General features: G+C 41.3%; 2 protein-coding genes across 7 annotated transcripts in view; one reads left to right on the top strand and one right to left on the bottom strand.

The window, feature by feature from the left end:
• Positions 1 to 13,546, bottom strand: part of CENPP (centromere protein P) — a 246,755-nt gene that overhangs the window by 79,012 nt on the left and 154,197 nt on the right. The window lies entirely within an intron of this gene.
• Positions 1 to 13,546, top strand: part of ECM2 (extracellular matrix protein 2) — a 97,167-nt gene that overhangs the window by 12,530 nt on the left and 71,091 nt on the right. For 4 of the 6 annotated variants that reach the window (XR_013758911.1, XM_079109438.1, XM_079109436.1 and 1 more), the window contains exons 4-8: positions 1,005 to 1,193; positions 3,327 to 3,896; positions 6,069 to 6,184; positions 7,754 to 7,889; positions 12,015 to 12,172. Coding sequence is in view for 5 of the 6 variants with exons in the window: in XM_079109438.1 (XP_078965564.1) it covers positions 1,005 to 1,193; positions 3,327 to 3,896; positions 6,069 to 6,184; positions 7,754 to 7,889; positions 12,015 to 12,172 (1,169 nt within the window). In the remaining variant the exon portion in view is untranslated. The remainder of the gene's footprint in view (positions 1 to 1,004; positions 1,194 to 3,326; positions 3,897 to 6,068; positions 6,185 to 7,753; positions 7,890 to 12,014; positions 12,173 to 13,546) is intronic. The other 2 variants (XM_079109437.1, XM_079109440.1) reach the window with 2 other exon arrangements.

Here is a 13,546-nt window from a genome sequence, read left to right as displayed (position 1 = left end):
ATTTTGGCTATTTGGGATCCCTTATAATTCCATAAAAATTTGAAAAAAAATCATATTTAATTTTTCCAGAGTGACTGGGTAGGTGAGATTAGCTTATTCCAAGTATCCAAATGAGGACAGGTAGGTCCTGTATGGGCTGAGACAGTGGCAGGTCAGGTGAAGAGGAGACCCATGAGAGCTCATCTAGGCGTAGAACTTGACAACAGTGGCTCAGATGGAGGACAGGCATCAGCAATGACAACAGGAGTAGAAAGATAATGTCCCCTCCAATATTCCCTAATATTCTCTAATACAGCTGATACAGGGTTGTAGGTAAGTGGACAAGTATATGTGGAGAAGTGAATATACTAAAAACTACTCACTGTGCACTTTAAAAGGGTGACTATGAGGTGTACAAATTTTATTTCAATAATATAACAACTCAAAAGAGAGCTGCAATGTCTCACTGAGCTGCCCACAGAAGCATGCTGTCTCCCCTTTCCCTGCATGCATATCCACAAGCGTGGGATGTGGTTGTTCCTGTGCTGTTCCAGCTCTCGGGATGTGGCAGAACTGCAGGGCTTCCCCCTCTGAAGTTAGGTGCAGCTGTATGATTTGCTTTGGAAAGTATGATCAGACACCTGGAACTCAAGTGTGACTTTCAACCTCATTCTCATCACTGTGGCAATCTGGGAAGTCTGTTGTTGTCAAATTGAACAAGAAACAACTGAGATTTAGGGGTTGTTCCTTCTGTTGTATAACTTAGCCTAGCCTCACAGATACAGGTTGGATGTGTAAGGTTCAGTCAAGTTACCATGGGGAGATCATTCTCAGAGGCTTAGTGAAAGTAGCTGAAAAGACAGCCAGTGAAAAACGTTTCAGAAGCCATTTTTATCTGTGTACGAATGCACACAGAATTCTATTCTTGCACTGTTATATCATTTTGACTTCACATTGTGTCCACTTCCATTCACAAATGCTGGTACCTACTTAAGAAATTTAAATGTGTTATTATTCTCTTCTAGGAAAAAAGGGACACTGCTTAGTAAAGGGCATGACTCTGTACAACAAAGCAGTGTGGTCTCCCGAGCCCTGCACCACCTGCCTCTGCTCAGATGGAAGAGTCCTTTGTGATGAGACCATGTGCCACCCCCTGACGTGCCCCCACACAGTCATACCTGAAGGGGAATGCTGCCCCATCTGCACCGACACTGGTATAGAGATTTAGCCAAAACAAAGTACCGCATGTGTCTTTAACTTCTACTTGTTTTTATTTTGTCACCAGGTTTAAGTGATGATAAACTAGTCGTCAGGCTACCTAAAATATGGCACGATGCTGATAAACACAGAAGTCCCCAAGAAGAATGTGGTTGGGTATAGAGATCATGATTGTGGCTCTATAGTTCTAGCTCTGTCTGACTGAGTAAGACCAGACTGCGTTCCACCTGTGACTTGTAGCTTTAAAGATACAGTGACAGAATTTCTAAAACAGACCATGGGTTACTAGGAATTAAGCACTCTGCTCTGATCTATATAGGCATTAGCTCACTTAATCCAACTCACCATGGGTACAGTTATCATATCAGATGAAGATACTGAAGTCATGAAAACAAAGTTTCAGGCCTCCTGGCTACACCCAAACACGCCAGAGCAGCACAGGGACCTGCTTTGTGGCCTGAATAAGACGAGGGAAATGCAGGTTTCATATGGAGCAGTCTTCTTGGATGCTCACTGATCCCTTCTCTAGTAAGGCTGGTACCTAGACAAGTGGGGTCCTTTGGAGGAAGGGCCAGTCCTCTTGTAAGAAAATCCAAGTCAATAACTTATAAAAAGAAACAAACAGCTGTTAATTAATTTGACAGGTAGGAATAGGGACATTTTCTCTTGTCTATAACCATGGCAGATTGCTCCTATTCACACAAATGATCACAAAGTAAGTATCTACAGAAGTCTCTTGCCAACATGAACTTTAGAATATTTGGGAATTGTATTTTGCTTCATCCTGTCAATTACTTCACTAAAACATGCTTTGTGAAAAGTGTTAGAAAATAAAAGTATTCAATGAAAATGATTCCTTGAAGTGAAACACAAGGTTTAGAAGGCAAAATCCAGAAATTCTCAGGCAGTTTTTCAAAGGACATGGAGTACTTCTGAAATGTTGTAGTCATTTTGGAAAAATCAACTTGGATATACAGGAAGGATTTTAAATGCTTCAATATGATAGCTTTCACTTCCCTTACTAATTTTTTCCTATTCTCCTTCTGCATGCTTTTTTAGAGATGTGAAAAAATAACTAACTTTATAATATATACTGAACTAATGCCACAGGTAATTTCTTCAAATAATTGTATTTTCTGAGTTCTTTTTAGGGGTAGTTTGTATATAGAATTAAGTTAAAGAAGAGAGATAATTAATTTATAAGTACTGATGGAAGAAAACTCACTTTTCCTTAGAACTTTTTACTAAAGGGTAACACTGAATCTAAGACCTGTGTCATGTCTTCTCCACTTTCTGCCAAAAACACAAATACAAATGTAGATTTGTTTTCTGTGATTCTACTCCCATCATCGTGGAATGATGAGCAGCACTCCTGTGCTTATGTCTAAGTTAAAACAATAACCCCTTAGGGCCAGGATGTCATTGGTGAGTCTCAGGCAGTACAACTGATTATAGAGAATCCAGGAAAGAAAAAAAGAATTTTTTCTTCTTTTTTCTTTAATTTGCAGTAGTAGGGATTGAACCCAGGGTCTTGTACATGCTAAGCAAGCTCTCCCCAGCCCTGAAAAAGAGAACTTTCCATCTATAATTCTGAATTTCAGAGGATCCTATCAGGCCCATGGAGCTAAAAGAAAATTAGATGAAAATAATAATAAACCTATAAATACAGGTGGTTTTACAACCATAAGCAAGTAAAACATATAGGTCTCATCTTTTAAAATATCTGATGGCAGGCTGTAAATTCTTCCATTATCAATAGCACCAATTAACAGAACAGTATCTATTATAAAGGATTCACATCTGATGGTGTCACAATAGCACTGCTTTCCGCTTTGCATCATGTGGCAATATTATTCCCTCTTCAATCACCAGGTAGTGTTAAATGCTAGCTAAAATAAGTGTTAAGTTACCCAGTGTAAAAACTAGTATGAAGACCCACATACACACACAAAAATAAATGTATAGGAGATATTTCAAAACAAATAAAGTTATGATTAATTTTCAAGGAAAGATTGCAAAGTGGCACTCAAATATTGGAGGGAATAATATTTACTAAGCTCATTTTCCTTATTATTTTTCCTTCATTAACATCATCAACTTGCCCCTGCTGCCTCCTCTTGCGTGGTCAGTAGTCTCCTATTCCCTACTCAGTGGTAGAGCCTTAAATGACAGAAATGAATTTTCTGGTGATTCTTCAGAACAAAGAGAACCTACCAATTTACTTCATAAGCCACCTCCTCTGGGGGAAATGGACCAAGTATTCAGAAAAGAAGCACCTGAATCTGAGGAGAATGAAGAAGTTAAAGGTAATGAGCACAAGGAAGAGACCACTGGAACCCATGACCAGGACAAACTTCACAGTGAGGAAAGGAGGAGAGAGAGGAAGCCAAGCCCTGGAGAAGGGAGGCCAGCACATCAGTGGCTCTACCATGGAAGAGGGGAGGAGGAGGAGGAGGAGGAGGAGGAGGAGGAGGACAGCCATGACGAAGAGGAAGGAGAGGAGGAAGAAGAAGAGGATGCTGTAAGAGGAGACGTGTTCCGCCCGCCCTCCCGGTTCCCTGCTGCTGCTCCCCCTAGAGGCAAGCCTCGCCTGCCCAGCAGCTGCTCCCTGTCCTACAAGACCATCAGCTGTGTCCACACGGCCCTCACCCACATCCCACCACTCACAGCGCCAGGGATAACAAGTCTGGAGCTGGTTGGTAAGAGATGTTGATTTGTTTTATTTTGTGCTTTACATGTAAGTGGTGACTCTCACTGCTCAACAAATGTTTTACACTTTAATTTCATTAGAGACTGATTTCATCACATATGTACTGTGCAGAAGACAGATGCTTACTGCAGAACAGATCAGTTAGGTAGAAAGCAAACTTCAAACCAAATGATGATTTTCCATGGACCTTTTAAAAAGTCACCTTTAATGAGGTATAATTTATGCAGAGTAAAATTTATTTTTAGTGTCTGGTTCTACAGTTTTGACAGATGCATGCAGTCATATAAAAACCACTATGATCAAGATATAGAATATTTCCATCACTCCCCAAAATTCTTCATGTCGCTATCTCACAAAAAACTGATCTGTTTTCTGTTCCCATAGCTTTGGCTTTTAGAGATTGTCACATAACTGGAATCACACAGATTTCAGTTGGGCTTTTTCTTTTCTTTTTCATGGTATTAGGAACTGAACCTAGGTTGCTCTACCACTGAGCTATATCCCCATCCCTTTTTGAGACAGGGTTTCATTAAGTTGCAGAGACTGTCTTCTAACTTACAATCCTCCTGCCTCAGCCTCCCAAGTTACCATACCTCACTGTGGCTGGCCACATCATCTTTATTGATCTTTATTGATGAGCAATGTTTCATTGTATGGATGAACCAGGTGCCAGCTAGGGAGCACCCAGTTGCTTCTAGTCTGGGGTGATTATGTACAAAGTTGCTCTAAACATCCACATACAGGGGATTATGTGGACCTGAGTCTTCACTTCTCTAGGGCTATGTTCAGGAGTCGAAGGGCTGAGCAATGTGACAAATTCACATTTAACTTAGTAAGAAACTGCTCAACTCCAAGTGGCCGCACCATTTGCCCCAGTAGTGTTGGGGTGCTCCACCACCTGCCAGCACTAGTGTCACTGTTTCTGCTCACTTCAGCCTGGTATACAGACCTTGTCCACGGGGCCACCAGACAGGTTCTGAGTGGAAGAACAGCAAGACCAGTTGTGAGGGACTGGCTGGTGGGACATACCAGGGGTGGTCCTGAGGATGCAGGAGTATGGGATCCAACAGGTGTAATAAATTTGTGCAGGGACAGTTATCTGCAATAGGACTCTGCTAACACCTTTGACACTGCAGAGTCCTACTGTAGATAGCTTCCATGGCCTCCCTGACACAGGCTTTCAACCCACTTTCATATGACCAACCTAGCAAATTCCTCTCTTGCCCAGTAAGGCCCCTCCTTCTGCAGGCTACATGCCAAGAATGGACTGCCCTAAGAAAATCCAATTTGTGGAAGTCTTGAGTCTTAGGAAAGATAAACAACCCATTTTGGACCATCCTGTCTAGGTTTTACAAGCAGGTCACCATGTGTTTTTTTTTTTTTTTTTTTTTTTTAAACTCACTTTTTGTACTTAAAATCATCAACTACTGTACTAAAGTAAATGTCAAAACAAAAGCATAAAACTGAAGCATGGAAGAACCTTTGCAGACTGAAGACAGAGGTATAGCATTAGGTTTGGGATGTGGGGTCTGAGAGATGATCTTCCCAGGCTTTTTTTTTTTTTTTTTTGTAGTTGTAGATGGAAAGAATGCCTATATTTTATTTGTTTGTTTTTATGTGGTGTTAAGGATCGAATCCAGTGCCTCACATGTGCTCAGCAAGCACTCTGCCACTAAGCCACAAACCCAGCCTTCCTAGGCTTCTTATACAGAGAAGGAAACATACTCATAAGAAGTTAGTGACTTGCCTGTGAGTTCTTGGATAAAAATAGTATCATGTTCCCAGTTGAGGAAAATGGAAATGAAAAAATATGAAGAAGAAAAAAATCAGTTTTTATATAACTTTGCAGAAACCTATTTTTGTTGTAGATACAGAATGCTCTAATACTGTCCAGCAGACTGCATTCTCGCTGTCTTAAGCAGTGCTATCTGAAACATGAAGTACTGACTACTATGAATTTTTGAGAAAATTCTGTATTGAATTGTCTAATCCTGATCTTGTTAATACTGTGAACATGCATTTGTTTGTATCTTTTCTGCCTTTGTTCTGCACATTGCTTTCTCCTCCAGATAACTATGTACATACATGTACGCAAACACCCCCTATACATGTTAACATATATGTACGTGCACATGTGCCTAACAACTGCTGTGTGTCCTAGGGAATTCCATCACCTCCATCCCAGATGAAGCATTTAATGGATTGCCGAATTTGGAAAGGCTTGATCTGAGCAAAAATCATATAACATCTTCAGGCATAGGCCCCAAAGCATTCAAGGTAATCACATGCTCCAATTTGTGAAAAAGAAACCATGTGGACTTGAACTGGCTGTTGGTGGAGAAGGGAGGAAAAGCAAAATGGTTTTAATGGGTCGTTTTCTTTTACATTAAGAAAGTTTCCTCTCTGATGTCCCTAAATTGCATTTAAGTTTTTTCTTGAATACAGTTTGTTGGTTTATCTATTCGTAGTCTTACCCTAAGAGCACCAGCAATATCATCGATGACATAATTAATATTTTGAATTTATGAACTTGTTTCTCCCCAAGTAGCTGGAAACATATTGAAATCAGATCTCTTAGTATATGAAGTATTGTCTAGGAACAAACGAGGGCTCATCTGGAAACTCTATTAACATGTTCAGGTCAGCAAACTACTGCTTTCTTATTTTGTGCAATGGGCAAAATCTGATGGAGGACACTTTGGCAGAGAGGGCTCTGGAAAAACAAACGGGCTTAGAACAAATTAGCATGGGATAGGTTGGAAAAGAAGAGGGAAAGAGAAATGATAGGAAATAGTATAGTAAATCTTGGAAGGGAACAGATTTGAGTAAAAGTTTTTTTTGTTTTGTTTTTTTTAAGGAGAAGAGAGGATTAAGAAATTTCAAGCAAGAGAGGAAAAGGTTTTTGTGTATACATAAAAACTAGTATATACACTCTCCCTCATTTTTTTTTTTTTTTTGTGTCCCCTGCATTGTGGTGCTGGGGATTAAACCCAGGGCCTTACACATGCTAGGCAAGCACACTACTACTGAGCTGCGCTCCCCACCCCCATTTCCTGTGTTTGATCAAGAGGAAAATGTAGGAATGTACCTCCTTTTCTTGCTTTGAGATTTTCTGTCCTGTTCCAAAACTGTTGAAATTTGAATGTGATCAGTGGAGAAGAGAACTATTCCATGTGACTTCACTAAAATATACCCAACTTCAGTACTCTGCTTTTAGAGGTTACGGGCGAGGTATGTTCAATGAGCACGCAACTACAAATATGGAAACATGCTTTTCCAGAATCAATTGTATAGGTACCATACATGAATAGCTTGTGATATTTGTAGCATTTTGTTTTGAAAATTTTTCACAGTAATTGGTACTATTTCATGACCCACTTTCTAACATAAATATTAGTGTTGACTGGAAACTGAGTTTTATAAATGTTAAAAAGAGTAAAATCACTGTCCTGTTAATATCCACAACAAACTCACATTATTGTATGACTTAATAAAATATCTATCTCTTGTGGTGAAGGTGAACACCTCAGATCTCAGCTAAATACAACTGACCCCTTGGACACAGTAGCTTTCTCTGGCTTTCTAAAGCTGTAATATGTGTAAGTAGGATACAAGTCATCAATTGTAGTCTACTGCAAATGCCTGAGAATCTGTGCTATCACCAAGATGATATTCATGTGGCAGGGAAATGGGGAACAGGGTGTGGCCTGGACATCACTGTTTAAGCTTAAGGAAGTGTAGAGTGTTAAAACTTAGTCCCTACTTTAAAATAAAATTATTACGTGAGATATGTGACTGCATAAATGTGACCAGATAAAATGGTAATTTTGAGATCTGCTTTTTAAGCTTCTGAAGAAGTTAACCCGTTTAAATTTGGATGGAAATAATCTGGTACGGATTCCTTCAGAACTACCATCTACATTAGAAGAACTTAAAATCAATGAGAACAATCTTCAGGCTATCGATGAAGAAAGTTTATCAGGTATTTAACATTTGGTGTTTTACAATGTTTCCTTATAACCTTTCTTCCAACATCATGTGGAAATTTGACTTATATTACAGTCAAGTATATAACTAGAAAAAAAATTAGGTCACTTGATCATTTCAGTTGATCATCAGTGGTCACTAATTAGTGGTAAAACTTAATCTTTTTATTTTTTGATATTTTTAGTTGTAGATGGACACATTTATTTTTATATGTGGTGCTGAGGATCAAACGCAGTGCCTCACATGTGCAAGGCAAGTGCTCTACCACTGAGCTACAACTTCATCTTAAAGTATACTTTAAACTGTTCGTTGTCTTTGAAAAAAAAAAAAAAAGTAACCGGGCACAGTGGCACATGGATATAATCCTAGTGACTCTGGAGGCTGAGGCATGAGGATCACAAGTTTAAGGCCAGTCTCAGCAATTTAGTGACACTGTCTAAAGGGGGGGGGGGGGGGGGGCTAGAGCTTAGCAGTACAGAGCCCCAGCTTAGATCCCCAGTACAAAAAATAAAGTTTTGCTCATTGATTCCAGGTTCTTATCATTCACAATGCAGTAACTCTCTGACAAGTCCCTACTCTCTGAAGGGCTGCACAAATTCTCCCCACAATACCACATGTTTTGGGGCTCTGTATTGTTGTTTTTGTTGGTTCTGGTTGGTTTGGTGATTGGACCTCTTTCTTCACACTACCCACAACTTGTGCTGTGTCCACACACATCACTATTTAAACCTGTCACATGTTGAAACCTGAGTCCAATCACATGAAAGGTATGTATGAAGTAGGAGTGAGCAGACAGTCTGAGGACGAGGTGCTATGTGCAGTGAAGGTAGTGCACCCCACGTAGTAGCCTTGGCTTTGGCAGCTTGTTCCTGAGAGGCCATGGGCTGGCACTAGGGTCCCGCTATGTCCTCGCTCTGTGGTATGTACAGCGAGGCTGCATGGAGGCAGCTTTCTGGTGGAAGAACTTAAGTGAGGTACATTTGAACCAGCTGTGACTGGCTCCTCTGCTGTTTCTGGTCTACGTGAGGTAGCCAAAGTTGACATAATGGGACTGTACAAAAGAGGCGTGGTTATTTTACTTTCCACACATCCTGACACCTCTGATTAGATTGCATGCTTCCTTAAGACAAAGACTGCCTAATTTTTCTTTTAATTTCCCATCTAGCCTAACTCTTGAAGTGCTCAACACTTTCTGCTAACTTCATTTGAAACATATTTTAATGTAAATGTTGATAAACCAAACATTTAAAGGAATAAGACAATCTATTTCCTTCAGCTCCCCCAAGTATTATAGGAACAAAACAGTTCTGGTGATGAGAAAAGTAATTATGAGATCTGCCAAATCTGAGGATAACAAAGTTACGGAAACACTCAATTTCTAGATGGATTTCAGGGTACATATGAAAAGCATTAATAAGCAAAAATTTTGATGGGCTTTGTCATATGGAGAAGACATTGGAAATTTAATTTCTAACTGCTTCATTAGACTGAAGGGAACATGAAATTTAGACCAAGAATACTAACAGACTGTGTAGGAACTCTATGTGGGTTCATATTTCTAGCAGTGCTATCACATGACAACATAAAACATAAGCTCCTTATTTTGAAGGTACTCTCATATATCCCTGGAACTGCTTCTCAGTGAACTCTTCTCCCTCGCACACTAAAGCTTCCACATTCCCAGTGTGGATACGAAGTACCGGGAGAACTAACTGCCTACACTTTCTCCATACATGAGGCATGGAGGTGGCATTGTCCCCCGACAGGCGGCCAGAAAGGAGGCTCTCTGCAGTGCTCTTGCCCAGAAAATCTCCTTGCACTTTCTAGGTGGGCTGGGTCTTAATGCTACTGTGGTGCTGGCCCCTTGATCTAGGTGCTGCCTTGCCCCTGTGAGGCCTGCTGCTCTGGATGGGAGGGCTGGTTGGCAGTGGGCAGGTGAGTCCAAGCACTGCTCCAACCAGTTCCAAGATGCAGCTGCCTGGGTGGAGCCCCGTGCTCGGCCCAAAGTGGCTACTGCTCTCCCAGCATCCCTCTCTGGCATCTCCCCACTTGTTACACAATATAGTTCCAGAGGAGTGGGGAGGAGGGCAGTCCATGGAGAGAAGAGAGCACATAAAAGACATGAAGAGAAAGGGTGATTCTAGGTACTATGGCAACAAAGCAGGCATTTGATAAGCATGGAGGGCAGGTGAACCTGTGAGGATGCGCATGCCAAGGAGATGTGGGAGATCACTGCAATTGTGCGCACACACTGGGGAGAAAGAAGGTCAGCCTTCGGGGGAGAAGAGGGACAGGCAGAGGGAGGGGCTGTGGGAAACTGGGCATGCTTCAGAAACATCCTCGTCTTGACTAGTAACCAGAACGACCAAAGCACCATCACTGCAGGTCCCTCTAGGCCACCATTAACACTGACACGTTACCATGTCTACAACGGGTCATGGCACCTCACCTACAGCAAGTCTTCTTACCTTTGCCTGGTTCCTGCTCACAAATCCTTCTCTCAACTTCAACCAGAAACTGCCTCTAACTCCATCTTCTTGCTATACACACACCAGAGAATAGCAGCACAGGAACACAGTGTTATGCATTTGCCTGTGTTTCTCTCAGAAGGTTGCGCATGACCATCAGTCCACTTCTGTTGCCTACTTTTCAATGGAAAACTTCCAATTTCAAAATCTCACCTATACACAAGAGAAATGTTGGCTTCCTAGTACCTTTAGTTTTGGAAACAGGAGAATATGAGAAAAAGTAACCACTTACTGAAGATTCTTGGCTGGTCTCCCTACTACTTGTCATTCAGCCCTTAACTGATCTTGAGCACCACCACCTGATCAATCATTTACCATGTGGCTTTTGCCATGCCACCCTGGCCTTTCCCCTCAGAGCCTAGAGAATGAGAGCCAGACCTGAATCAAGGGCACGAAGGCCTGCTCCAGAGTACTTCTCCCTGAGGACGACTTCACCCCACTGCCCATGGCCCATTCCAGGGTGAAGCCCCCATCCCCAGTTCACCCATTGAACCCTTCACCTGCGTGTGTTTCAGCATACACGTTCCTCCCACTTATATCTAAATTTTTCTATCCCTAAGAGCCTACCGCTTCCAATCAAATCTACACTGCTTTCTCGTTTAATCTTCTAGCATTTATTGTCCCTACTCTTGCTGCTGCCTAAAAGTAAGAATGAATTGCACAGGACATTTGGTGCAATACCATGACAGGAGTTTAACAGGAAAACATCCCCTATTCTGGGAATCTTGGCCACACCTTGAATCTCTGACTCAGATGCCTCTGGGCATGTCACTGTTGAGTGGTGTGATCCAGGGACAAGCTTCCAATTGACCTGCATGGTACCACTCTTGAGGCCAGCAGAAACGGTGCAGAAAAAACTTGTTTGTATAAAGGCCTTTCTTGGTAGCTCAATCTGGATGCGTGAAGAATTTTTTCATCATCTTTCTTTCAAAACTTCCACTTGGCCACACTCTGTGCCAATAAGTGAATAACTATGATGGGAATTCACTGCTCTGCTTTATTTCTAATTCCCTTGCTCAGAGATTGAGGGCTTTCCAGGGAAAGAGGGCTCCTTTCTGTGCCCTGGAAAAAGGAGTCCTTCATCAACCCTTCATCTATCATGCTGCCAATTCATACCTACACATCTCTGCAAATGTTTCCACTGATCTTATACAACTTTGTACACCTTGCCCACCTGAATTTCAAATCCCGTTTGGTCAGCGCAGCCTCTGCCGATGTCCCTGACGCTCTTCCTGCCTTCTTCCTTCTTCCACCCCTCTTGCTTCTGTTCCTTATACATATTTGTACTGTATAGCACCAGAATCATTTCTTCTTTGGACCATGCATTTTGCCCTGCTTGAATGGTGAACCTGAGATATGTAAAGTACTTTGGAAGAGCTGGGGGGAGGCAAAGATGAAGAAACTACACACTCTGAATAACTCTTCACATGCATGGTATAAAACTGGTATTTCGTTTTCCTGTGTGTTTTTTTTTTTTTTTTTTTCTTCTTTTTGGTGTGTCCTTGTGCAGGCTAGGCAAGCACTCTACTGAAGCTCAAACTACATGGTTTTAAAAATTATTCTAATATCCTGATAACTTTATTTTTTTATAGACTTAAATCAACTGGTCACCTTAGAATTGGAAGGAAACAATCTCAGTGAAATCAATGTCGATCCTTTAGCGTTTAAATCTTTGAAGAGCCTATCCTATCTGCGTCTGGGAAAAAATAAATTTAGAATTATACCACAGGGTCTTCCTGCTTCTATTGAGGTACAAATATTCTTTTTCTAATATTTTAAATGTATTATATTTTAAACACAATATATAACAAAACAAACAATATATCTTAAAAGACTATTGTGATGTATATTATACTTAGCAGAGTTTTGGTGCTATACACAGAGCTCACTATCATCTGAGCATTATATGGCCTTAATAAAGTAAAAAATGGTACTGCCGACAGCTCTTGGAGGGAATGAGGAAGGGGAACTGAGAATCTGAATAGAAACCACAACTTCCAAAAAGTACCCTGACTCCTAAGACAGCTTTAATTATCCCAAACCAGAACCATGAAGTACAACACAGATGAAGATCAGACTCTGTGAGACTTCCTATCCCCACTTACAAGCTGTAGGCAGAACCACAGACACTTGTACTGGACAGTAACCACAAAGGTTTTGATCATTCCAGCCACTCTATAGCTTAGAAATTTTGACTAGTCCCTACCAAGACTGTCTTGTGACCATCTCCAGGTCAGCAGCCCCATCCTCGTTTCACCCCTGCAGAGCCTCCCCAGCAGTTTCCAGGGGTGAAGTTTCCTTGCTGCAGGGGGTGCTCAGGTCATCTTTGGCCAATCAGTGTCAACACTCCTCATTTCTTGCATCAGGAACACGGAGGCCCAGAGTGTCTATAAACATTGACAAACCCAGCCAGAACCCAGATTTCCCTATCTGAGCTCCATTTCTGCCACTGTATGATCACTGCATCAAAGCCAGGATGGAACTCACTCTGGCAGTGGCTCCAGTGAGCCCAAAAAAGGTCATCTATTGTAACTGCATGGCTACCATCTTCCCTCTTCTTCATATTTCCAAACTAAGAGATGTGGTTACATAACACTGGAATTTACCACATTTGGCCTTACATCAGAATTATCCGAGTTTTTAAGGTGTACAGACTCCTGGACCTATTTCAGACATCCTAAGTCAGATCCTTTGGAGAACAGGGCTAGAAATTTAGAATATTGTTTTTCAGAAGGACTACTGTGGATTGAATCCAGGGTCTTGAACATGCTAGGAAAGCACTCCACTCTGATCACACCCTGGCTCTTTTTAAAATTTTATTTTGAGGTAGGGTCTTACTAAGTTGCCAAGCTTCAGGCTCCCAAATAATTGAGATTATAAGAGGTGCCACCACACTCTGCTAGAATTTTTTTAAATATCAAAATTTTATATAGGTAATGCATGCAACTGGTAAAATACACACAACTTGGATAATATGTAAGAATGACATGCCTGTTCCCATACCCGATCTTATTCTGGCTTCTCTCCAAAGAGACCTATATGGGAGCACTGGGCATGCAAGCATACAAGTGTAAAGAAGCACCTCAATTCTTCCTAAGTCACTGCTGCATGCCAGCCTCACCTA

The sequence above is a fragment of the Sciurus vulgaris genome (genome assembly GCF_902686455.1).
Source record: "Sciurus vulgaris genome assembly, chromosome: 13".
In the NCBI taxonomy this organism is placed as follows: Eukaryota; Metazoa; Chordata; class Mammalia; order Rodentia; family Sciuridae; genus Sciurus; species Sciurus vulgaris.
The sequence above is the reverse complement of the archived record's forward strand: the minus strand, read 5'-3'. Positions and strand labels throughout refer to the sequence as shown.